At 39.9% G+C, this 27,146-nt stretch overlaps 1 protein-coding gene across 1 annotated transcript in view; it reads right to left on the bottom strand.

The window, feature by feature from the left end:
• The window catches only part of nav1a (neuron navigator 1a), a 225,200-nt gene extending 202,091 nt beyond the window's left edge, over positions 1-23,109 (bottom strand). The window contains exon 1 of the mRNA XM_060845494.1: positions 22,959-23,109. Within this exon, the coding sequence (XP_060701477.1) occupies positions 22,959-23,011 (53 nt within the window). The 5' untranslated portion in view covers positions 23,012-23,109. The remainder of the gene's footprint in view (positions 1-22,958) is intronic.
• Between the last annotated feature and the right edge of the window lie 4,037 nt (positions 23,110-27,146).

Here is a 27,146-nt window from a genome sequence, read left to right as displayed (position 1 = left end):
ACCGACCCGCCGAAGCGCAACCCACCCATACCCTTACATTTACCCCTTACCTAACACTACGGGCAATTTAACATGGCCAATTCACCTGACCCGCACATCTTTGGACTGTGGGAGGAAACCGGAGCACCCGGAGGAAACCCACGCAGACACGGGGAGAACGTGCAAACTCCACACAGTCAGTCGCCTGAGGCGGGAAATGAACCCGGGTCTCAGGCGCTGTGAGGCAGCAGTGCTAACCACTGTGCCACCATGCCGCCCACAATGTTGTGTAAACACATAAGTAAAGCAACGTCAAATTTAATTCCAAGGTCAGGCACCCACAACTATAAAACTATCCCTCAAAATGATGAAACATGTAATGGAAATAACACTTGTACATTGGGAAAAATATGGCCACCATCAATGGAACACAGGAACAGGAGTAAGCCATTCAGTTCTTTGACCCCCAAACACTGTTCAGTACAATCATGGTTGATCTGTTGTCTAATTCCATCTGCCTGTCTTTGGCCAAATCCTTTAATATCTTTGCTTAACAAAATAAAATCTCAGATTTAAAATTAACAACTGATCCAGCTTCCACTGCTGTCTGTGGAAGAGAGTTCTGGGCATCGATTATCCTTTATGCATTGAAGTGCTTCCTAACGTCGCTCTTGAATGGTCTGACCCTAATTCTCAAACAATGATCCTGAGTTTTGGAACCTCCAACCTGTGGAAATAGTTTATCTTCATCTACCCTGTCTTTTCCTGCTCATATCTTGAAGAAATTGATCAGATAATCCCTTAATCTTCTAAGTTCTTGAGAAAATAGACCTGATTTGTCTAATTTCTCCTCATAACTTAACTCCTGAAATCCGAGATATCATTCTTGTAAATAAATGCTGTACTCCATCCAAAACCAATGCATCCTTCTTAAGATGTGGTAACGTCTTAAGGTTCTTAAGTATCCTGCTCTGTCATTTATCAGTACAAAATGGCTAATCTCACACTTGCTTACACTGAACTCATCTTTTTACTTTATTGATAACTGCTTGAAATTTAATGCTATCGCCTGCACTGTCTACAATATCCCTGAACTTGCAACATCAATAAATTTGGATATATGACTTTCTGTGTCATTATCCAATTTGTTAATAAATGAGTAATTGAAGCTCAAACAGAGATCCTTTTGGAAGACCATTGGTCAAATCCTGCCAATTTAAGAATTTACCCATTATCCCTATTTTCTGTCACCTGCCACTCAATTTCCCAGCCAGGTCAATAATTTACCTTTAATTCTATGGGGTTCTCCCATAGTTAACACTCTCTTATGTGGAATTTTATCAAATACCTTCTGGAAATCCACAGAAACAATATCCACAGACATTCCTTGTCTACTATCTTAGACACCTCTTCAAAAAAATTCAATGAGGTTTGTCAGACATGACTGACCCATCATAAATCTACATTCGCTCTCCCGGAGTAACTGAAAATTTAAGGTGTTCAAAAACTCCATCCTTGATTATAGACTCCAACAATTTCTGCACAATTGCGACTAGCTAGTCTGTAATTCCATGGGTTTCCTCTTTCACTCTCCTTAAAAAGCAGAGTGTCAATCTAGGAGGAACAACTCTTGGATCTAGGGAACTTGGAGGGATTATAGGCATCTACAATGTGCTCCCCTACTTTCTTTAACATCTTGGATGGAAATCATCAGGGATTTATCACTCTTTAATTCTATTAATTTTTTCGTTAGTGATGAAATTTATTTAGTACTTGTTCCCTATCCGCTATTAAATTCATCGAGACTTCTGGCAAACATATCCTCCTTTCCTACTGTAAATACCGAGGAGGCTAAGTAATATTAAACATCTCTGCCATTTCCCCACAGACAATGGTTATTAGCTGCAGAATTATAACTTTTGTAACTTTTGAAAGAACAAAATGCAAGCACATAATGGTTCTGTCTACATTTCTACTTTGGATCTGCATAAACAGCAGTGGGATTGTGGAAATATTGCATTGTCACTTATTACAATATGATAAATAAGTGAAACATTATAGACCATGTCACAATTGAAATATTCAAATCACTGAATCAATCATTCATCCCACAACTTTTATGTGACTGCCAGTTGTGCACATAGCTATGGATCAAACATTGAGATTAAGGTTTGCAACATCAATATTCCAAACTAAAAGGCAAAAAACCTGAGCAACAATTGGAAAATGCATGAAAGATTAAGTTCTTGTGAGATATAAGGTGGCAGAATCTTACCTGTTTACTTTTCTAGTTCCGTTTAACATTCCAAGCCTTCTTTTAAAAGATATAAAACAATTTGAAATCTCTATTAAAATTTCAACATATCATTTGATCCCTTCTCTTCAAGTTCCCAACCTACTCAGAGACACTTATCTGGCAACAATATGCTTTACATGATTAAAAAAAACAGAATCATATTACAGCTTTAACAATTTGCATTGTCCTCCTACACTAATGCTTACCTGTAACAAAATAAGGAAATGTGAATTGCTTATCCTCTAAACAAATTCTTATACCAAAATTGTTACCATATGGTGCTTGAATTTTAAAAACTTGTATTAACCAAATGAACAAAAATTATCACAGATTTTCAAACTAGAGCAATCTTTTTCTCTATATTTATTACAATCTATAAAAACTACATCTTTACAAAATGCAATTTCTGGACATGTGCTATGACTTTAGAACAGTTCAGAGTGCTGAGAGATTTTCATTTGAAGGTAAAAAATGACTCAAAATGAATTGAATGATTAACTCTGCATTAACTTTCTTCTATTTACCGACAATGACAATTGTTCAAAAATACTTGACTGGGACTTGGGACACCCTGAAATCATGCAAGGTGCTGTACAACTTAAGAATGGTCTAATAGGTTATGGCTACTATTATCCATAACAGAAACAGTCTAACATTTAAATTCTCTGCCGAAATCTGCTCTTTATTAAACAATTATCTGAAAAGACTTATCATGAAATCATTGTAAAACATTACAGCAGCACAAAGCACAATATGTAGTGTATTTCAGCACCACAAAAATGTGACGCTTGGCATGAATACAGTGACTGATACATTTGCAAGGTCTGTGGTTTCAAACAGCTGTAATGTCAACCTTTCTTGTCAGTACTTTGGAACAGCTTTGCGTGCTATTCCTACTGCCCAAAGTCATTTGTAAGTGCACACAAAAACCTTGGACTCGCATTGTTAGTCTCACTACAACAGAAATAGGACCATAACACACAACTCTTGTGCATTCTCAGAGTAAAGAAATTGACTGTAAACTAAATGAAAATCCTTTTCCAGCTCAACAAATATTGATCCAAATTTTAGAAGCAAAAATGTTTTGTTCTTAGCATCACCTCATAGAAATGAGTAGATGAAAACTATGCTTTCAAATAACATTTTCAATTCTGAAAATAACAGAGTCATAGAGAGAGTCACACCTCATGGAAACAGACCCTTCGGTCCAACCAGTCCAACTAAACTAGTCCCACCTGCCTGAGTTGGCCCATATCCCTGCAAATCTTTCCTATTCATGTGCTTATGCAAATGTATTTTAAAATGTTGTAACTGTCGCCACATGCACCACGTTCACTAGCAGTTCATGCCACACACGAACCAATAGACAATAGGTGGAGTAGTATGCCATTCTGCCCTTCGAGCCTGCACCACCATTCATTGAGGATGATCAGCCATGATCACAATCAGTATCCTGTTCCTGCCTTATCTCCATAACCCTTGATTCCACTATCCTTGAGAGCTCTATCCAACTCTTTCTTAAACGAATCCAGAGACTGGGTCTCCATTGCCTTCTGGGGCAGAGTATTCCACACACCCACCACTCTCTGGATGAAGAAGTTTCTCCTCATTTCTGTCCTAAATGGCCTACCCTTTATTTTTAAGCTGTGTCCTCTGGTTTGGGACTCACCCATCAGCGGAAACATGTTTCCTGCCTCCAGAGTGTCCAATCCTTTAATAATCTTATATATCTCAATCAGATCCCCTCTCAGTCTTCTAAACTCAAGGGTATACAAGCCCAGTCACTCCGATCTTTCAACTTAAGATACTCTCGACATTCCAGGAATTGACCTCATGAACCTATGCTGCACTCCCTCAATAGCCAGAATGTCTTTCCTCAAATTTGAAGACCAGAACTGCACACAATATTCCAGGTGCAGTCTCACCTGTACAGCTGCAGAAGAACCTCTTTGCTTCTATACTTAATCCCTCTTGTTATGAAGGCCTGCATGCTATTAGCTTTCTTCACTACCTGCTGTACCTGCATGCTTGCCTTCATTGACTGGTGTACAAGAACACCCAGATCTCTTTGTACTGCCCCTTTACCTAACTGGACTCCATTTAGGTAGTAATCTGCCTTCCTGTTCTTGCCACCAAAGTGGATAACCATACATTTATCCACATTAAACTACATCTGCTTTGCATCTGTCCACTCACCTAACCTGTCCAGGTCACCCTGTAATCTCCTAACATCCTCCTCACATTTCACCCTGCCACCCAGCTTTGAATCATCAGCAAATTTGCTAATGTTACTATTAATACCATCTTCTATATCGTTAATATATATTGTAAAAAGCTGCGGTCCCAGCACTGATCCCTGTGGTACCCCACTGGTCATCGCCTGCCATTCTGAAAGGGAGCCGTTTCTCACTATTCTTTGATTCCTGTCAGCCAATCAATTTTCAATCCAAGTCAGTACTTTGTCCCCAATACCATGTGCCCGAATTTTGCTCACTAACCTCCTTTGTGGGACTTTATCAAAGGCTTTCCGAAAGTCCAGGTACACTACATCCACTGGATCTCCCTTGTCCATCTTCAGAGTTACATCCTCAAAAAATTCCATAAGATGAGTCAAGCATGATTTCTCCTTCATAAATCCATGCTGGCTCTGACCTATCCTGTTACTGCTATCCAGATGTGTCGTAATTTCATACTTTATAATTGACTCCAGCATCCTTCCCACCACTGAGGTCAGACTAATGGGTCTATAATTTCCTGATTTCTCTCTCGCTCCTTTCTTATAATGTGGTGCAATATTAGCCACCCTCCAATGCGCAGGAACTGATCCTGAATCTATCGAACTCTGGAAAATAATTACCAACGCATCCACGATTTCTATAGCCACCTCCTTCAGTACCCTGGGATGTAGACCATCAGGCCCCGGGGACTTATCAGCCTTCAGACCTAACAGTCTCTCCTACACCAATTCCTGGCAAATATAAATTCCCTTCAGTTCAGGGCCTTCAGCCACTGTTATCTCTGGGAGATTGCTTGTGTCTTCCTCAGTGAACACAGATCTGAAGTGCCAATTGAACTCTTCTGCCATTTCTGTTTTCCCCGTAAAATATTCCCGCTCTGTCTTCAAGAGCCCAATTTTAGTCTTAACCATTTTTTTCCCTTTCACATACCTAAAAAAGCTTTTCCTATCCTCTTTTATATTTTTGGCCAGTTTACCTTCGTAGCTCATTTTTTTCTCTGCATATTTCCTTCTTCGTAATCCTCTGTTGTTCTTTAAAAAGCTTTCCAGTCCTCCGTTTTCCCACTCATCTTTGCTATGTTATACTTTTTTCTCTTTTGACTCGATATGTTTCTTAACTTCCCTCGTCAGCCACGGCCACCCGTGCCTCCTCATAGGATCTTTCTTCCTTTTTGGAATGAACTGATTCTGTATCTTCTGCATAATACTCAGAAATATCTGTTATTGTTCCTCCACTGTCATCCCTGCTAAGGTATTGCACCATTGAACTTTGGCCAGCTCCTCCCTCATAGCTCCATAGTTCCCTTTATTCAACTGAATTATTGTCACTACCGATTCTCGGCGTAATAAAGTTGTGCCTCATGTCCATGAAATCTTTCTCCTCTCATCTTAAAAAAATCCACCTGGTATTGAACTCCTCCACCCTAAGGAAAAGGCTCTTAGAATTCACCTTATCTATGCCATTCATGTTGTTATAAACTTCAATAAAGTTTATGAGATCATCCTCAATCTTAGGTAACCTTCTGCACTATCACTAACTTGGGCATCATCTGCAAGATTACAAAGAGATCTTGATTACCCAGGTCAATGGGCTATGGAGCGGCAGATGGGGTTTAATTTGGATCAATATGAAGTTTGCATTTTGGTAAAACAAACAAGGACAAGTCTTATAGAATTAAAGATAGGGTCCTGGGTAGTGTTGTAGAACTGAAAGACCTAGGGATTCAGGTACATAATTCTTTGAAATTTGCATCACAGGTAGACAGAGTAGTTAAGGCGGCATTTAGCATGCTTGCCTGCATTGCTCAGACCTTTGAGCGTGCAGTACCATGTCACGTTGTGGTAGTACAGGACATGGGTGAGAATCTAGAAGAGTTCCAAGTGCAATTCTGGTCACCACGTTATAGGAAGGATATTATTAAACTGGAGCTGGTTTAAAAAAGACTCACCAGGAAGTTGCTGAGAATGGAGGGCTTGAGTTCTAAAAATAGACTGGAAAGGCTGGGACTTCTTTCAATGGAGTGTAAGAAGATGAGAGGTGATTTTGAGATTATGAAATCATGAGGGCATAGATAAGATGAATGACAAGGGTCTTTTCCCTAAGATGGGGAAGCTCAAAACTGGAAGGCATACTTTTAAGGTGAGAGGGAAAAGATTCAAAAAGGACGAGGGTCAAGTTTTTTTTTGCGCAGAGTGGTTCATGGGTGGAATGAACTGCCAGCGAAAGTGGTGGATGTGGGTACAGTTTCAACATTTAAAATACATTTGGATACATTCATGAATAGGAAAGGCTTGGTGGGATATGGGCCAAGTGCAGGCAGGTGGGACTAGTTTAGTTTGGGAACATGGTCAACATGGAATGGTTGGACCAAAGGGTCTGTTTCCATGACTTGCTATGACTCTATATTGTATTCAGATACTTTAAACAAGTATATTCAAGTGTATACAGACATCTGTACCCTTTCCCAACTTCAACATTTCTTTTAAAAAAACAAAAATGGATAAAATCAAGATTTTCCCCTTTGATTTATCTTCAGTTTATAAAATGCTATCCAGGCCTTAAAGTGGAGCAGCCGGCAATTACAATTTAGCCCATATGATCAACACCAATTTGAATTAAAGGTAATACATCTTAACCTCTTGAAAAATCTGTTGGTTTAAAAAAATATTTAATACATTCAGAGGAATAACACAAGAAAGGTAGTTTCATTCCTGTAGCGTGACAACATCAGTGAAAACAATTGATACTGTACATCAAATCACAGTACAAAACACACTAATTGTTAAAATGACGGCTCAGAGTTTTCTATCAAATTAAAACCTGAGTCTCATTGCACTGCTATTTTTGCCAAATGACACAGCAACCCGAGGTGGGTCAAATGGGTAGTAAATGCAAATATCCATGAGTTAGTCACCCAGTTACCTGTTCAGCAGGAGGTTGATGAATTTGTATTTTGCTCTCTGGCTTACTACTTGTATTGAAATAACACAAGAACAAGCAACAGAAGTCAGCAAATCAGCCCCTCAAGCTTGCTTTAAAATTCGGTACGATCATAAGTGATCTCATTTCAACCTCAACATGATACTCTATAACCCTTCAACCCATTACTAACAAAAGTTATGTCTATCTCCTCCTTAAATTTACTCAATGTCCCAGCATCCACTGCAGTCTGGTGAAGTGAATTCCACAAATTCATAGTCCTTTGAAAAATCTGCCACTCCCTATCCTAAAACTGTCACCTCTTGTTCTAGATTGCCCTACGTCTACCTTGTCAATCCCCTTTGCCATACACTATACCTCAAGGAGATTTTGTCTCATTCTTCGGAATTGCAGAGTGTTTACACCTGAACTGCTCAATGTCTCTTCTTAAAACAAAACCCTCTTCATGGCGTCATAGAATCTCGACAGTGTGGAAGCAGGCCATTCGGCACATCGAATCCATGCCAATCCTCTGAACAGCATCCCACCCAGATCTATTCCTCACCCAACCCTCATAACCCTGCATTTCCCACAGTAACCCAGCTAATTTGCACATCTCTGGACACTGAGCAATTTAGCATAACCAATGTATCTACTCTGCAGATCTTTAGACTCTGTAATCAATCTACCCAACCTTCTCTGAACTGCCTCCAACTCAACTACATCCCTCCTTAAGTAAGGGGCCCAAAACTTGCACACAATACTCCAAGTGCAGTCTCACTAATGCCATGTACAGCAACACTTCCCTAGTTTTATACACTATTCCTTTAGGAACAAAATGCCAAAATTCCACTTGCTTTATCACCTGGGGAACATGCATGGACCCCCAGAGCGGTCTGTACCAAAACAGGTATTAAGTTTCAGTAGTTCCATGATATCCATGAACTAATAGATGGCTGAGACTTTGGAAAACTATCCCTCCTCATCCTTCTTTACTTCTCCACAGTACTGACACACATCACTGCATTGTGCAGCTTGAATACCTCTCTCCTCCACTGTCTGACTGGATGCAACTGCACTCACCCTGCTCCTTTCTACTTCTTCAGCCTTACATGAAGATGAGATTTAAATATACAGAAGGCCGAGAGGTTGTGAATCAGGGATTCTTTACCATTAGCATCTGGCCATTCCAAACATGAAGAAGAATTAAGGCTAAAGAAGGAAGTATTTACATTAAATAAAGCCCATAGTTTACGTTGGGTTGATGAAATCTTTGATGCTTGTTTGCTCCTTCTTCACATGTGGCCTCCTTCCCCCAAGGCAAATCTTTTGCAAATAGAGTCTGTTCAACCTTCAGCTGCTCTGCTTCACAGTCACCACCTGCTTGTGGATGTCCAGGCACAACTGCTTGTGCTCCCTTTGGAGCCTTCAATGATCTGTTCTTAGTGACATCCTAGTTCTCATCCATTTGTTATTCCTCAGTAACATCACTATCAAAAAGATAACTTCAACATCAACACCAATGTCTAAAAGATAATTTCAAATTACTGTGAACTGACAACATCTAGTTTTACTTTATCAGTAACAGCGTTGTATTTCTCACAGTTTGTTCTACACCCAGTACCGAACAGCAGAAATTTCCTTCAACCAGCTATTCAGAAACTGTTTTGATTGTTTTCAGTCCCTGCCGTGAAAGTAATTTCCTGGTTGCCAACTCCAATTCTCTCTGTGGTATAATGACTGTTCATAACCTGCTGTATTAGCTGGCCCAGGGATGAGCATCCAAACATTTCTATTTGATCAATGGAGCCATCCAGTACTGAGATCTTATCCAAGCCTTTATTGCTTCTCCCTAGACTGGACTATTCTGATGCTTCCTGGTTAACATCCCATTTTATACCTGCCATAAACATGAACTATAAGTCCATCTACCCAATGCTTACTGACTATATACTGCCTCCCACTTTTAAAAATTCATTCATGGGATGAGGGCCTCATTGGCTGGGCCAGCATTTATTGCAGTTAAGAATCAGCCTCATTGCTGTGGGCCTGGAGTCACATGTAGGCCAGACCAGGTAAGGCAGTTTCCATCCCTAAAGGATACTAGTGAACCACATGGGTTTTTTCCCGAACAATCAATGGATTCATGATCATCATTAGACCACAGCTAAGCCATATCTCAACTTCATAATCTTTACTCTTTCTTTTATTTCTTCTACGGCCTTGTTGCTCTATAATTGCGGCCATCTCCTTCAATCACAGGATCCTCCAAGACAACTGCACTATTCTAATTCTAGTTACTTACACAACCTCAACATTAATCATTCCACTGTTGATCCCTGTGCCTTCATCTGCCTTGGATATTTTCATAGGAATTCCTTCACTGAACCCATGTGCCTCTCTACTTCCCTTTGTTCCTTTAAAATGCTCCTTGCAAACTCCCTCTTTGGTGAAGCTTTTGCATAATCTGTCCAAGATGCTATATAAATGTAAGAAACTGCTGACTTTACAGCAACTGAAAATAAAGTTTTACCCATTCAGTCCAAGTACCTTCTAGTGATATGGTGAGCGTTACTTACTACCAGATAATCTGTGGAGTAAAAGTTTTATTTTGAAATAGCATTACAGCTAGGGACTGTTACTCCTTCAGGTTTTAATGGTTGTTAGATATTTTTAAAATATAAGGCATTAAACATGAAAAATATTATTCCCATTATTTTGCTCTATAACACCTTGTATACATTTCTTTCCATACCCAATTTAGCACCGAGTTCACAAAACTCAATTTATGCTTCCACATCAGTTCTAACGCTGGTAACCTCACAATCTTTCAACCTGATTAATTAAGGAGAAACAACACTGCTTACTCTGTTCATTCAGAATTGGTTTCACGTGTGACATAACCAGTTTGCACTTCCAGCAATTTGCTACGCAAAGTATTTAAGAACTGAAAGGTGCAGAACAAGTCTGACTAATAGCAATTGGATGAACTACTGCAGCAACTTGTGGGTCCATTTCTACCAAGAAATTATGAAAACTTTCTGCAATTTCTTTTATGCTAATATCAGATGTGGTTTGCTTGTATTTGACATCACAATTATTCCTTTTGATAAGCAACAGTATCTGTCCAGCAAATATATCCTTCACAAACCTCATAATCCAAATAAGGAAAAAAAAAAGTTAACTGTGGTGCATATTGTTTAAACCATTATTTGAAGAATTGAAATAAAGATTTTTGTGGATCCTTATTTATCTATGATTATTATGTTTTAAATCAATTTACAAAAGTTATAAATAGACCATGAGATAGACCAGTAGCACTTGAACCCAAAACGATTTATTCAATGCATTTACAGCTACACAGTCAGACCGAGATCAACCCAATGCTCCCGCTGTGGGTCACCTGACCAACCCTCTTGAGGGACACCGAGCATCCCCAAGGACATACATTACACCTCTACCTCTTAATTTCAAAAACTCCCATTAATGAAGATATATTGTCAGGTGTGTTCAGGAGGGTTTCCTTACTCAGAATGTAGACAAACCGACAAGGGGAGAGGCCATCTTGGATTTGGTGCTTGGCAATGAACCAGGACAGGTGTCAGATCTCGCAGTGGGAGAACACTTTGGTGACAGTGATCACAACTGCCTCACATTTACAATAGCCTTGGAGAGGGAAAGGAGCAGTTACCGAGGGATGATATTTAATTGGGGAAAAGGAAATGATGCTGTCAGACAGGAGTTCGGAAGTACAATTGTTCCGCAGAAAGGGCACAGCAGACATGTGGAGACTATTTAAGGAGCAGTTGTTGCAAGTGATGCACAAATTTGTTCCTCTGAGACAGGCAAGAAGGGGTAAGATTAGGGAGCCTTGGATGATGAGAACAGAGGAGTTTCTCGTCAAAAGGAAGAATGCAGTTTACGTCAGGTGGAGGAAGCAAGGATCTAACTCAACTTTAGTGGATTACAGGCTTGCTAGAAAGGAGCTCAGAAATGGACTCATGAGAGCCAGGAGGGGGCACGAAAAAGGCTTGGCAAGAAGGATTAGGGAGAACACAAAGGAATTTTGATCAGGGAGAAGGTAGGGCCAATCAGGGATTGCAGAGGGAACTTGTGCGTGGAGTCGGAGTAGATAGGGGAAGCCCTAAACGAGTTTTTTGCTTTGGCTTTCACCAAAGAAAGGGACCTTTTGTGAATTAAAACTTTGAGAAGCTGGGATACAGTCTTGACCAGATCAAGATTGATGAAGTTGATGTGCTGGAAATTTTGGAAAGCATTATGTTTGATAAGTCCTCAGGACCAGACCAGATTTATCCTAGGTAGCTCCGGGAAGCGAGAAAGGAGGTTGCTAAGCCACTGGCGAGGATATATGCCACCTCACTCTCCACAGGAGTTGTATGGGAGGATTGGAAGGAGGCAAATGTTGTTCCTGTTTTCAAGAAGGGTAATAGGGAAATCCCTGGCAATTACAGACCAGTCAGTCTTACATCTGTGTTCAGCAAAGTTTTGGAAAGAATTCTGAGGGATAGGACTTATGCTTTGCCAAATAGTCATAAGGTGATTAAAGGCAGTCAGCATGGCTTTGTGAGGGGGCAAGTCATGCCTCACAAATCTTATTGAGTTCTTTGAGAAAACAAGACAGATTGACGACAGTCAAGCAGTGGATGTGGTGTATGTGGACTTCAGCGAGACATTTGGTAGGGTTCCCCATGGTAGGCATATTCATACAGTCAGGAAGTATGGGATACAGGGAGATTTGGCTATCTGGATTCAGAATTGGCTGGCTGACAGAAAGCAGAGAGTGGTTGTAGATGGCAAGTATTCTGTCTGGAGGTCAGTGTTGAGTGTGGTCCTGCAGGGCTCTGTCCTTGGGCCTCTGCTCTTTGTAGTTTTTATAAATGACTTGGACGAGGAGGTTAAGAGATGGGTTAGTAAATTTGCAGATGACACAAAGGTTGGAGGTGTCGTCGATAGTATCGAGGGCTACTGCAGGCTGCAGTGCGACATCGACAGGATGCAGAGTTGGGCTGAGAAATGGCAGATGGAGTTCAACCTGGATAAATGCAAAGTGATGCATTTTGGAAGGTCGAACTCAAATGCTGAATATCGGATTAAAGACAGAATTCTTGGCAGTGTGGAGGAACAGAGGGATCTGGGTGTGCAAGTACATAGATCCCTCAAAGTTGCCACCCAAGTGGATAGGGTCGTTAAGAAAACATATGGTGTTTTGGCTTTCATTAACAGGGGGATCAAGTTTAAGAGCTGCGAGGTTTTGCTACAGCTCTACAAGTCCCTGGTGAGACCACACTTGGAATATTGTGTCCAGTTCTGGTTGCCCTACCATAGGAAAGATACAGAGGCTTTGGCGAGGGTGCAAAGAGGGTTTACCAGGATGTTGCCTGGACTGGAAGGCTTGCCTTATGAAGAAAGGTTGAATAAGCTTGGACTTTTCTCTCTGGAGAGAAGGAGGAAGAGCGGAGACCTGATTGAGGTATACATGATAATGAGAGGAATAGATAGAGTTAATAGCCAGAGACTTTTCCCCAGGGCAGGAGTGACTGGTACGAGGAGTCATAGTTTGAACATATTTGGAGGATGCATAAAAGGAGACGTCAGAGGTAGGTTCTTTACGCAAAGAATTGTGAATGCATGGAATGCGTTGCCAGCTGTGGGGGTGGAAGCAGATTCATTTGGGATATTTAAGCGATTGCTGGACATACACATGGATAGCAGTGAGTAGAGGTGTGTAGGTTAGGTTATTACATTTTACATTAGGATTAAACCTTGGCACAACATAGTGGGCCAAAGGACCTGTTCTGTGCTGTACTTTTCTATATTCTATATATACAACAATTGTAAATATTATACAGGTATTGTAGCCAACATTTGTACATAGTCAGCAATATTTACAAAAACATGGAAAACATGGGTAAATTACCACTCCCCCCATTCGACCTCCCATGTAAGAAGTCTGCATCAACATGATTAGGATCTCAGGGGGAATAGCAGTTTCTAGAAGATTATCTCCTAGTCTCAGCAGCCTTTGTTGGTGTAGTCTCCTGGACTTCGAAAAACTCCTGCCACTTGGTAAAGGAGCCCCTCTGTGGCTATTGTTGTTCAAACTCTGAATGTTGAGGAACATCCCTCCGTTGGTGAGGTGCAGCAACCAGCTGGTCCACCTGTCTCCTGTTTGTCCTTAGTCTGCGGCTTTGGTGCCAAATGACTTTATAATACTTCACATAATTCGCCACTGGGTTCTCTGATTGCACCAGACTCCTCAGAATCTGGAAGGACTTGCTCCAACTGGTGTTTAAGAAAACTGGTACCATTAAGTCTTCAGCCACTTCATGTAAGGTATAAACATGTCCAGCTTACAGAATCCAACTTTCTGCATCTTTGTCAAACAGTCCCATTGCTCAAAATTATGTCACTATTTGTCTTCTTGCCAGCTGGAACATTTCCTGCCACTCGGATCTAGGTAGGTGGTAACTGCTTGCCACCCAAATCCCCTCAGTGATACTCTCCACAATGATATTAGTAAGCCCCTGGGTGAGTACTCACCATCTCAGCTGCTGGTTGCAACCTCAGTCCCCTTGCGACCAGTTACCTCGACATTTTGCTCTGTCTTGTAGCAAGTCTACCAAGTGCTCTCCTCAATTATGTGCCAATTTCCAAAGGTCCAGGTGACATCTGATCTCCTCCCTTCTTTCTGAAAATGATGGTAGCACACACTCTGTGGGCTGTGACTCAGCCTCATCACCAGTTATGATGTTTTAGGGCAATTTGTAAATTGATTGTGCGGTCAGCCTTTAGTACTAGAACCAGGAACAAACTATTCCACTTCTTTACAGCTATACAGTAAGACTGAGAATAACGTAAAGCTTCCATCCCAGGCCACCTGACCCATCCTCCTAAAGGGGCAGCAAACATCCCCAAAGACAAACATAATGATCTGGTAGGTTTACAGTTTATAATTACTTCAAAACCAACTCTGCTCGTGGGTGCATCATCCTTTGATTATACAGAATTCTTCTCCATTTCCTTGCACAGTTTGTAATCAATTACATTGTGATAATTCAAACAATATCTTTACCCAGGTGATTTTTTTGTGTGTAGAATAGAAGGAATTCAGTTGCAGATGTACTTTGTTGTATGCAAAATGGTTTTTAGATGCTGTTTGTGTAAGAATAGTTACTTCCATCTCTTTTGTAAAAGCCAATAAAACAATCCAGTCCTACCTCTCCTGAATTTCTGCTTTTAGCCACCTAAACTAGAAGTGAAAGTGAGGTACTTCCTTCCATAGGGAAACAGGAATGAAAACAAAATTCAAACGATGTCACTCTAAATCTGTACTCTTGGGCCCAGAACTAAAGCGATACTACTTATTGCTCATCCATCATCGTGATCGGAACATAGTGAATTGAACAGGAAGATCTAGAGAACGTCACATGGACAATGTTACAATAATTCAAATGGAGTTTAATATATGGGATGGAAAGAAAAATCTTAAGCAATTACACTTATGACTAAAACTGCACAATATACAAACTATTTAAATTAAAACAAATCTGGTTCTTGTATTATAAAACTAAAATATTTTTAAATGAATGCCAATAAGGACATCACATTTGATTTAAATATAACTTGCAACAAGTTACTCCATCTTTCGATACCAGCATCAAAACACCAGCACAAGATACCAATCACCTGAAAACATCTCCCCTATTGTCAGCTTAAAGGACTTGGATCTTGATGAAAGAATTAAGTCAGATCACTACTCCATCTCAAGAAATCATTTTTGCAAGCTCAAAGCTCCTCTGCCAGGTCCATTATTAACGGTTGTGCTGTGAAGAGCTGTTTTGTTTCAACTTTGTACTTCAGTCCTTCTTGAAATGAAGAATGTTTTCAATGAAAGTCATGTAATAGCTTCATGTCCACCAATTCCAACAAAGTAACATTTATATTATGCTAACTTCGAGTGAATCAGAAGGAAGTTGTACAAATATACATTTATTTTACTTCCAAAGAATTAGATCTTGTTCTTGGCCAAAAAGATATACTGCCCTTGAAGAATATAAATCAGAAAGTACTATTGCAAATCAGATTGAAATAACTAGGTCAAATAATCCATCATAACTACTGTGCAGACTTCATACCGCTGAGTTTAAATGATCCAAAAGAAAGTTCTATTTCACAGACAACTCTTAACAGGAATCATGAAAATACTTACAACTATTAGGACTGTAACAGGTGAAGGAGAAAAGATACCAGGAGGGCTAGGAGCAATAGAAATCCACTCATTTATTCAGCAACAGCCTTTTATGCTTTTAAACTCTTATAATTCATGCACAGAGGAGGTAAAGATCAAGAAGGCAGCCTTTGTGTGGAGCTGCAGAAAATGGGGGAGATACTAAACAAGTATTTTGCATCAGTATTTACTGTGGAAAAGGACATGAAAGATATAGAATGTAGTGAAATAGATGGTGACATATTGAAAAGTGTCCATATTACAGAGGAGGAAGTGCTGGATGGAGGAAATGCATAAAGACAGATAAGTCCCCAGGATCTGATCAGGTATACCCTAGAACTCTGTGGGAGGCTAGGGAAGTGATATCTAGGCCACTTACTGAAATTTCTAGGCCTCTTACAGAGGGCAGAGTGGTAGATGTGATCTATATGGACTTCAGTAAGGCATTCGACAAGGTTCCCTATGGAGACTGGTTAGCAAGGTTAGATCTCATGGAATGCAAAGAGAACTAGCTATTTGGTTACAGAATTCACTCAAAGGTAGAAGACAGAGGGTGGTGGTGGAGGGTTGTTTTTCAGACTGGAGGCCTGTGACCAGTGGAGTGCCACAAGGATCGATGCTGGGTCCACTTCTTTTCGTCATTTATGAGAGTGATTTGGATGTGAGCATAAGAGATATAGTTAGTAAGTTTGCAGATGACACCAAAATTGGAGGCGTAGTGGACAGCGAAGAGGGTTACCTCAGATTACAACAGGATCTGGACCAGATGGGCCAATGGGCTGAGAATGGCAGATCGAACTTAATTCAGATAAATGCGAGGCGCTTCATTTTGGGAAAGCAAATCTTAGCAGGACTTATACACTTAATGGTAAGGTCCTAGGGAGTGTTGTTGAACAAAGAGACCTTGGAGTTCAGACTCATAGCTCCTTGAAAGTGGAGTCGCAGGTAGATAGGATAGTGAAGAAGGCGTTTGGTATAATTTCCTTTATTGGCCAGAGTATTGAGTACAGGAGTCGGGAGGTCATGTTGTGCCTGTATAGAACATTGGTTAGGCCACTGTTGGAATATTGGGTCTGCAATTCTGGTCTCCTTCCTATCAGGAAGATGTTGTGAAACTTGAAAGGGTTCAGAAAAGATTTACAAGGATGTTGCCAGGGTTGGAGGATTTGAACTATAGGGAGAAGCTGAACAGGCTGGGGCTATTTTCCCTGGAGCGCGGAGGCTGAGGGATGACCTTATAAAGGTTTACGAAATCATGAGGGGCATGGATAGGATAAATAGACAAAGTCTTTTCTCTGGGGTGGGGGAATCCAGAACTAGAGGGCATAGGTTGAGTGTGAGAGGGGAAAGATATAAAAGGAACCTAAGGGGCAACTTTTTCATGCAGAAATGGTACGTGTATGGAAAGGCTGCTAGAGGAAGTGGTGGAGGTTTGTACAATTGCAACATTTAAAAGGCATCTGGATGGGTATATGAATAGGAAGGGTTTGGAAGGATATGGGCTGGGTGCTGGCAGGTGGGACTAGATTGGATTGGAATATCTGGTCAGCATGGACTTGTTGGACCATAGGGTCTGTTTCAGTGCTGTACATCTCTATGACGCTATGACTCTAAGAAAAGATTACATAAAGATTACAATGTCCATAAAATAACCATGTTTCTTTTTTACCCTCCTGTTCTTTTTATTATTACCCCCACACTACTGCCTAACTGCAGTAGTGCTTATTTTATTTCCCCAAGCACCCATGTTGTGTGTGTACAGGTGTGAGACACAGTGAAAGACACAAGGCGCACAAATCTTTATTCAGTTTCCACCACCAGGAAGAAAGGAAATACCTAAGTGGCCAGTGACAAGCAGTGCCCTTCACATCAAAGGGCAATGCTGCATGATCAAACAGTGAAGGGGAGGGCAGGGGTTAAATCAAAATAGAATTTGACAGGGAAATAATGCACTCCACTCCCTGCGGCACCCACCTCTCCTTGAATAACTCAAGGGTGTTGGTGGACACTGCGTGCTCCTTCTCCAGAGACACCCAAGCTCCAACATAACCGCTGAAGAGGGGCAGGCAGTTGGCCCTAACGGTCCCCTCCACGGCCCGCTGCCTGGACCTGTTTATGGCCAGTTTGGCCAGGTCCAGAAGCAGAATAACTATGTTTTAATCAGTCTTCTGACCGTCACTGAACTTCATAAAGCTGATTATCTCACTAATCAATACAATCTCTTCAAAATAGCTCAGTGGCATTATGATCATCATTGCTCAGAGACCCATGACCAAATGGGAGAGGGACAGGGACTAGGATGTGTTATAGAGTCATACAGCTTCGAAACAGATCCTTCAATCCAACTCCCCCATTATCAGTCTGAGGATTGTGAGGTGGGGCAGGCCAAAATGGAATCCTCTTTTAGAGATCTGAAGCTCCCGGGTGTGACTCCTGAACAACAGGCCTTTCTCAATGCCCCATTATCAGAGCAAGAAGTGCAGGAAGCTGTGAGGCAGCTTCAGAGTGGAAAGGCGCCCGGTCCTGATGAACTTCCCAGTGAATTCTGTAAGGAATTTATAAGTATACTGTCAGGCCCGATGCTGAATATGTTTAATGATTCATACAGTCATGTTTGTCTCCCACCATCTCTGAGAGAGGTAAATATTTCACTTATCCTTAAAAAAGGGAAGGATCCGGAAGACTGTGCTTCATACAGGCCCATTTTGCTCTTAAATTTGGACTTTAAGATCCTGTCTAAGGCCCTCGCATTAAGGCTGGAGACTGTGTTACCCTCTATTATTAAAGAGGATCAGATGGGCTTCATAAAGGGTCGCGGATCCTCCAATAATGTTAGGAGGCTGCTTATCGTAATTCAAGCATCTCAACAGCAGTCAATACAGGGATTGGTGATTTCTTTAAATGCAGAGAAGGCATTTGACCGAGTTGAGTGGCCATACCTTTTCAATACTCTAGACCGGTTTGGTCTGGGCGAATTTTTCATAAGATGGGTAAAGGTTCTCTACAGTGTACCTCTTGCTGCGGTCATTACCAACGGGGTACGATCAAGCAATTTTAATATTTCTAGGGACAGCCAGTAGGGCTGTCCCCTTTCACCATTACTTTTTATGTTGGTGATTGAACCATTGGCAGAGGCTATTCATGGGGATCTCAATAGATCAGCTCCAGAAGTGGCGTCAAAATTACGTGAGATCTCGCTGTATGCAAATTATGTTCTAATTTTCTTGACAAATCCAGCAGTTTCCGTGCCTTGCCTGATACAATGCATTCACACATTTGGCACTTTTTCAGGGTATAAGATTAATTTTGCTAAATCAGAGGCTATGCTTATGGGTGGTCTTACAAAACAGTTGGCTCTTGAGAGTGACTATAGATTCCCATTTAGGTGGTCACGGGGGGTTTTGTGTATTTGGGCATATTCATTACTCCAGTTCTGGATTGGCTGTTCAAAGCCAATTCTACTCAATTATTTGAAAAAAATTAAACAAGATCTCCAAAGATGGGAGGCACTTCCAGTCTCATGGTTGGGTCGGATAGCGCTTATTAAGATGAATATTCTCCCTCGTTTGCTATACCCCATACAGATGCTCCCTCTGATTTTCAATAAACACTCAGGAGACTGAGCAGTTGGTTCAGCTCCTTTATCTGGCACTATAAATGGCCCCTCATTAAATTAGCCAAACTGCAGTTGCCTCACAGATTGGGGGGAGTTGACCTTCCGGACATTAAAAATTACCAATTAAGCTCGCTTTTGACCTACAAGTGATTAGGTTTGTGGGGACCCTTTTTCAATATGGCTAGATATCGAAGTCTCCCAGGCAAGGTGCCCCCTTACCCCAGTTTGCTGTTTTTGGACAAGGTGAGGACAGTTAGGGAGTATTGCCATAACCCAATAGTCATCAATACTGTTAAAGTATGGAGGACAATTCGGTAGGGGGAAGGTAATATTGGCAAAACATCTTTGTTTACACCTTTAGTGGGTATACTGAGCTTTCAACCAGGTATGATAGATTCAGGATTTAAACGTTGGGCAGCTAAGTGTATATCTTGCATGGGTGATTTATTTGAGGGAGATGTAATGATGTCCTTCGATCAGTTAGTACGGAAGTACGAGTTACCTAATAGAGACCTCTTTCGTTTTTTTCAAGTTAGGGATTTTATTCAAAAAAGGACCACACTTTTGACTAATCCCTACAAATCTGACATAGAAAGAGGGGTACTAAAGGGCTAAGAGTACACTTTCTGTCAGTACTCTATATCACCAATTGGGGGGTGCCACCTCAGATGAGTCTGATCGACTGTGCAAGATGTGAGAAAGAGAGCTGGGTGTTAAGGTTTCTTCAGAGGCATGGGAGGATATTTGGGAGAATGTAAGGAAGATATCAATTTGCAATAGAACCCATGCTTTACAGTTGAAGATTCTCCACTTAGCCCCAGACCGTTTGTCAAAATTTAAACCAGGGGTAGCTTCAGCATGCCCCAAGTGTAAGGTCTGTCCGGGTATTCTTACCCATTGTCTTTGGTCTTGTGACAGGCTTCAAACATATTGGAGCGCTGTGGTGGGTGCAATGGAGAGGATATTAGGTATAGGGGTGGAGAAGGACCCTATTTCGCTCCTTTTGGGCCTACCCACTGTATTTCCTGCAGACTCGCATAAGGTAAAACTTTTCAATATTCTTACATTCTGTGCAAGGAAGAATATCTTGCTAGGTTGGATATCAGAAAACCCCCTAGGCCTGTCGGGTTGGCAGAAGATTGTTATGGAGCATATTCCCCTGGATTTTCTCACAAATATGGTACATCACAAAACTGAGAATTTTTATAAGACATGGCAACCCTTTTTGAAATACCTGGACACAGAGTTATCTGCCACACTAACAAGGGCTTTTGTATAGCCATAACGATTGTGCTTCATGAGTCCAACATCCAGGGAGGAGGAACTGTGAATGTATGAGTATTTTATTTGGCTGGGCTGAGTTATCACTATTTATTTGTTTGTTGTTAGGTATTTATTTAGTTAGTTAAATAGCTAGTTTAGGTTTTTAAAAAATTTTATACTTCTCTATATATGTTTATACATTCGTATAGGAGGGTGGGTTGGGGAATTTTTTTTATTATTTGGGTTTAGTTTTGTACTATTTTTGTACTGTTTTGAATTGCATTGTTTTGTATTTGTTGTAATATTTAAAAATCTATTTTTTCTTAATAAAAATATATTATATAAAAAAAAGAACGGCGATGCGCTCATTGATTGGAACACGTGAAACCAGGGTTTATGGAAATAAAAACACTGAGCAAAAGCCATTCATAAAAATAATTCAGAGGATCCTTGGGCCACTCAGTGAATCAGAAATGTTTCTGCAAAAACGCAACTTTTAAACTTCATATATTCGGATTATAAACGTTGGGACAATCATTCAAAATTCATGACTTTCATCAATGAATATCTTAGTCACACAAAGATAAAATTGTGTCATTTTACAACTGCTCATCTGATTAATGAACTACTGAGGGAGAAGAAATTTAACCACCTGGTATAATGATTAGGTCTGCAACATGTTTGATAGTATATCTGCTTGAAGTACAGAGAATGTTGTTTAAATACAAAACTTGGTTAAATTTCAGGTATAAATACAATCAGAAAATGTTTCTAGCAGAGAAGGGTGTCTTTTAACCCATTGAATCTATGCTGGTACTTTAAGAGCAACTCGGTCCCACAATCTCACCTTTTCTTCGGAACACTGCACAAAATGTTTTTCTCCACAGATAATAATTCAATTCCTGTTTGAAACTAACTGAATCTATTACAACCACATCCTCAGGCAGTAGCACATTCCAGATCCTAACTATTTGTTGAAAAATATAAGTCTTTCCTTGTTGTTAGTTGCTTTCATATACAACACACTTCATTCTCTTGTAGAAAACTATTACCACAAACAAGTTGTCTAAAATATTTATTGAGGTTTACCTGAAGGCAGCTGCAGTGTCTAAGAGAGGACAAAAAGGGCCCCTGACAGTGGCACATACAGCTCTCCCTCCCACCAGATTCCACTTGTAGGTTCAACATGGAAGCTGGCTCAGTTTCTACCCTGTCATCATAAAATGGAATGAGCTCCCTATCTGGCAACCGAATCTTACTTACAGCACACAAATGAGGTCCAAGCTGAAAGTGGTTCCAGACGCTGTTGCTGGCTAAATGCGCTAGATTTCTATTGTTCCTGGCCTTCCTGATAAACAAATAGCAACCTTTTCTCCTTAACGTGTTAAAGTCCTAATAGTTATAAGCATTGCCAGAAGAGGAGAGAAGTTGGAGCTTTTTGTTTTACAGTCCTCAGGACTTTGGTACATGAAACAGTTTTGAGAAAAGAGACAACAATTGATGGAGCAAGCTTTGGGGGGTGGCATTGATGGTGTGATTGCCTGTGCCATCATTGGCATGGAATTGCCCCCACCTCCAAGTCGGTTTCCTGGCCCTGATGAGTGCAAAACAAGAAAACTTCAACTTCTTGTCTCTCATTACTCAAATTTAAAGTTTTGGATGACACAACTGGTCAATTATTTCATGCCAGTTTTGGGCAGACGTTCAAGATTGGAAGCAGCAAGGATTGGCTTATCAGGGCTGGGAGAATCCTCAGTTCAGTAATTACTCTCCCCCGAGATTACTGATGAAAGGTTTGCACGGTAGTAAGTGCAGTTCAAATGGCCTCCCCACTTGAGTTTGGGGGAGGACAGAACAATAGCCTTGTTTACTCTAACAGGAAAACTTCCGTATGAGGAAGGACGAGTTCAACATTACAGCCAATCTGCTACAGGAAAGGAGAAGGCAGAATAAGGGCGGTGAAAAACTCTTGAACAATCACATTATTAACACACAGCTTGAGTCAAATATGAAAAACTCAAATTTACAATTCAAAAATAAGGAGATTAGTGAACTCTTTCCATAATTTTCCTTCCACAAAGTACACATCAACTTGTAATACTAGTAAAAGGATTTTCTCACTATCTGCTCAGCAGAGCAAACAAAACAAATTTTAACCTTATCTCTCAAGTTTTATAAGAACAAGCCAGTGCCGCTGTGGAAATGTGCCAATTTTTTGGTAATCTGTTATAATATTAAATTACATAGAATTGTACAGCGCAATACACAGAACATGTTTTGATGAATGGATTCAACAGTTTTCAATGAGGAAACCCTAGAAGCATTCTGAGACAAGCCACTATAGTCCCAAGCCCTGGAATTTTTCAACAAAAGTCAAGCAGAGCATTTAAGTTATCCTACCTGAAATTGAAATGCATTGTCCGGCTCATCTTCACTAAAGGGCTGTGAATCATGCTCTCAATAACAACGCAATACTTTCTTCAGTTTCAGTTGGAACACATAATGATATTCATTAACGAGCACAGAGTTAGGCCTAATCACATCCATTCAACTGCTTCACAATCAGAAAATGAGCCACATGGGGAAGTGCAACTTGAGCTGCTCCCAGTCACTCCCTTTGATAGCTTTCAGCTGCAGTCTTAAATTCAAAACAGCAGACTGACCAATAAATTTTCCATCCACCCTTGTGGATAAACGCATCGCTGTTCAACCACGAACAATGTATTTATGGTTCTGTTTTTTTTGCTTAGTTAAGCCAGGTCTTCAATTTGGAATATATGATTCGAACAAAATTCTTCCACCAATGAAGTGACCCCTCTGTTTGCCTGAGACAACTGTGTTAATTGAATCAATGTGGTTTATCTGGGAGCACAATCCCACCCCTGACCAGCACAACACATTTTCCCGGATTCTTTTACTTCAACCGAAACAACATTCATCTTTTTAACCACAACCTGTTGCTGCTTTTTGAGCCAAAGCACACTTATTAGAAAACCAAAAGGGACAAAAAGAGAAGGTCTTCAGTGAATGAATAAGAAAAAGGGTTTGAAATGGAAAATACAAACACTGTCTGCTCCAAAATGGAAATTTAGATTATCTTTATTATTTGCAGTGACTTTTTAAGTAGCTTTTTGCATTGAGGGAACTGATTGCAATGCCACAAATAACATAACCAACTTCTCTAAATATTTGACTCTTTTACAATCGCCATTTGACTATCTCATTTATGTACTGTTTCGAGAACATACTGACCACGTAGGTGAACACTGCAATTGTTCTGCACTGTTTTCTCCCATTATCTGATAGCCATTGGAGAAAATTAACAGCAAAAAAGCAATCCACAACAATGAATTAAAAATAAGGGGGAAGAAAATATGAGCAGGCAGTAAACAGTAAAGTAAGAAAGGAGAGTTGATTAATGAATGTAATAAAAATGGACAAAAATGAATGAAACCCCAATGTTTGAAGGAAAGATAAAGGGCTAAAAAGGTGAACAATTGATGAGAACCATACTTAAACATAACATGATCAAAGGGAAAGTTATAATGGTGGACTTTGCCTTTACCATAGTTATTGCCACTTCATTAAGAACTTTTTTGACGATATATTACAACTGACAATCTTTTGATCTTACATCCAAGTCCTAATCAGAATTAGCAATGCATTGATTAAAAAAAATTGAATGCCTGTCAGCAGTCAGAATAAAGGGATGCTCTCAAATAGTTATTTTTAAAAACTTAAATATTTAAATGAAAAATGTTAAATTTTGCATTTTGAGCTGAAATTAAATATTGCCCCGAATAGCTGTTATTGCTAGCCATCTAAGTTTATTCCAAAATAAATTGCAACTTTTCATGCCATAGCTAACCGTGATTATGCTAAGATGTAGCGATGTTTTTAAAGTCTTTTAAAAGTGAATTGCAAGATGTTGTTTAATTTTAAGAAATAATTCCAACTTTAGTTCAAAATACTTGTCAAAGGAAATTAATATTAATTCACAAGTAACATTATACCTATTAAGTATGTTCTAAAGTACTGCACATACAATTTTTAAACACTGCAGGAGCAAACTTTATTGCACATCAGCTGTTAATGTGGCACAAGACAAAAGGATATTAGATTACCATTTATCAGTTGGGTGCATGACAACTAAAACTGTTTCTTGATGAAATATTAAGTGTTGAAATGAATACTTTTTTCCTTAAAACTGACAGGAAAATAATCCATGACTTGAACAAATTAGCTTCAGTTTGCCTGTATTACATTCAGTGATTTGTATATAAATATCATGAATATATATAAATGGATGCAATTATTTCAAAGTGTATTTTCAAACAGCATCTTGAAGAGTTTGAATAATTTTACTCAACTGAACTACTATCTTAGTGCTGCTTATATGAAATAGGCAATATGTTATATCCCAGCTCATGATCGTAAAGGAGTGGAGTTGAAATATTAAATTCAGTATCTTTACAAAGCAATGAACTGCAATTACAAAGAGTCTCACTGCTAAGAGCAGTGTAACAGTAAAAATAAAATTCTATCCACCATCAAATATTGATACGGTAGTAAATGGTGCAAAGTGAGCAATCTGCAGACCATGTCCAGTTCGATTTGGAAACGGTTATTTGAGAAGTGGAAATGCCAAATAATTTCTCTTAATGACAGTGGTAAAATTAATTGCCTGGCTAATGTTTGTTTTTTGCAAACACATATAAGAATTACATAAACAATATCAAATGCAATTGCTCTGATGACCCCGTAACAGGAATAATACTGATCCTCTCCCTTTACAAAAAAATAAGTTATCTAAACTCTCCCTGTAAAGTGACTGCTTTTTATATTTCTTGTGTTAACTCTAACCCTTCCCCTCCGGCTTGGTATTTGGATCTTTTCCACATGAAAGCATGGTAACTTTTTATATTGTCATGTCCAAACTGGTTTAGTATAATGCAACCTCAGTGACGCATATACAATTAACACTATACTACTCATGATTGCCCGTGTAGTAACAGAATAATTTATTTCTGGAAACATTTTGAGTTACAGCTCTCCCACAGAGCACTTCCAGTTGGTTACACATGGCCCACAAACTAAATAGATACCACTGAAATCCAAATGCTGAAAGATGTATTCAATTTTATATTAGACTATTACATTGAGTGGCAACTGTACTGATGGATTACTGCGGTTCATCATAATGTAATATATCCATCATTTCATACAGACATTTTCTTATTTTCCAGAGGATTTTATGACCAATATATGCCTGTGATTGGTGTTAGGGAATTCATTCTCCAAATTTCAATTCTAAATGCCACCAAAGCATCTTTTGTTTCAACACTAGGGAATTGTACAGTGGTGAGCCAACTGGCTGGGATCCATATGAATGTATCTGCAGCTGTTCATCCACAAATGTACATCAGTTAAACGCTTCTTAACCCTTTGAGAACTACAGTGGTTTTACATAATGTTGGTGCACTGTGGAAAGGCCATAAGAACATAAGATATAGGAGCAGAAATCAGGACTTACAGCCCATTGAGTCTGCTCTGCCATTCGATCATGGCTGATAAGTGTCTCGACCCCATTCTTCCTCTTTATCCCGTTACCCTTAATACCCTTAAGACTCAAGAACCAATCTATCTCCGTCTTAAATATCGTATGCAAACTTAGCCAGAATGCCCTCAGTTCCTTCATCTAGATTTTTAATGTATAAAGTGAAAACATAGAACATAGAAAGTTACAGTGCAGTACAGGCCCTTTGGCCCTCAATGTTGCATCAACCCGTGAAAATAATCTGATGCCCATTTAACCTACACCTTCCATTATTATCCATTTGTATGCCCAATGCCCGTTTGAATGTCCTTAAAGTTGGTGAGTCTACCACTGTTGCAGACAGGCTGTTCCACACCCCAACTAGTCTCTGAATGAAGAAACTACCCAAAACTGTCTTAAATCTATCACCCCTTAATTTAAAGCTATGTCTCCTTGTGTTAGCCTTCACCATCTGAAGAAGAAGTCTCTCATTGTCCACCCTACCTAACCCTCTGTTTATCTTTTACATCTCGAATAAGTTACCTCTCAACCTTCTTCTTCCAATGAAAACAGCTTCAGTTCCCTCAGCCTTGTAAGATCTTCCTTCCATTTCCTCTGAACCCTTTCCAAAGCTTCCACATCCTTCCTACAATGCAGTGACTAGAACTGCACACAATACTTCAGGTACGGCCTTACCAGTGTCTTGTTCAGTTGAAGCATGACCTCGTGGCTCCTCAATTCAACCAATTAATGCCAATACACTATATGCCTTCTTAACAACCCCATCAACCTGCATGGCAACTTTCAGGGATTTATGCACCAGGACAGAGAGATCTCTATTTATCGACACTAGCAAGAATTTTACCATTAGCCCAGTACTCTGCATCCCTGTTATTTCTTCCAAAGTGAACTACCTCATGCTTTTCCACATTAAACTCCATTTGCCACTTTGCAGCCCAGCTCTGCATCTTAAAATGTCCCTCTGTAACCCACATCATCCTTCAGCACAATCCACAACTCTGCCTACCTTAGTGTCATCCGCAAATTTACGA

The sequence above is a fragment of the Hemiscyllium ocellatum genome, chromosome 26 (genome assembly GCF_020745735.1).
Source record: "Hemiscyllium ocellatum isolate sHemOce1 chromosome 26, sHemOce1.pat.X.cur, whole genome shotgun sequence".
NCBI lineage: Eukaryota > Metazoa > Chordata > Chondrichthyes > Orectolobiformes > Hemiscylliidae > Hemiscyllium > Hemiscyllium ocellatum.
Note: the sequence above shows the minus strand (reverse complement) of the source record. Positions and strands in the feature narration are given on the sequence as shown.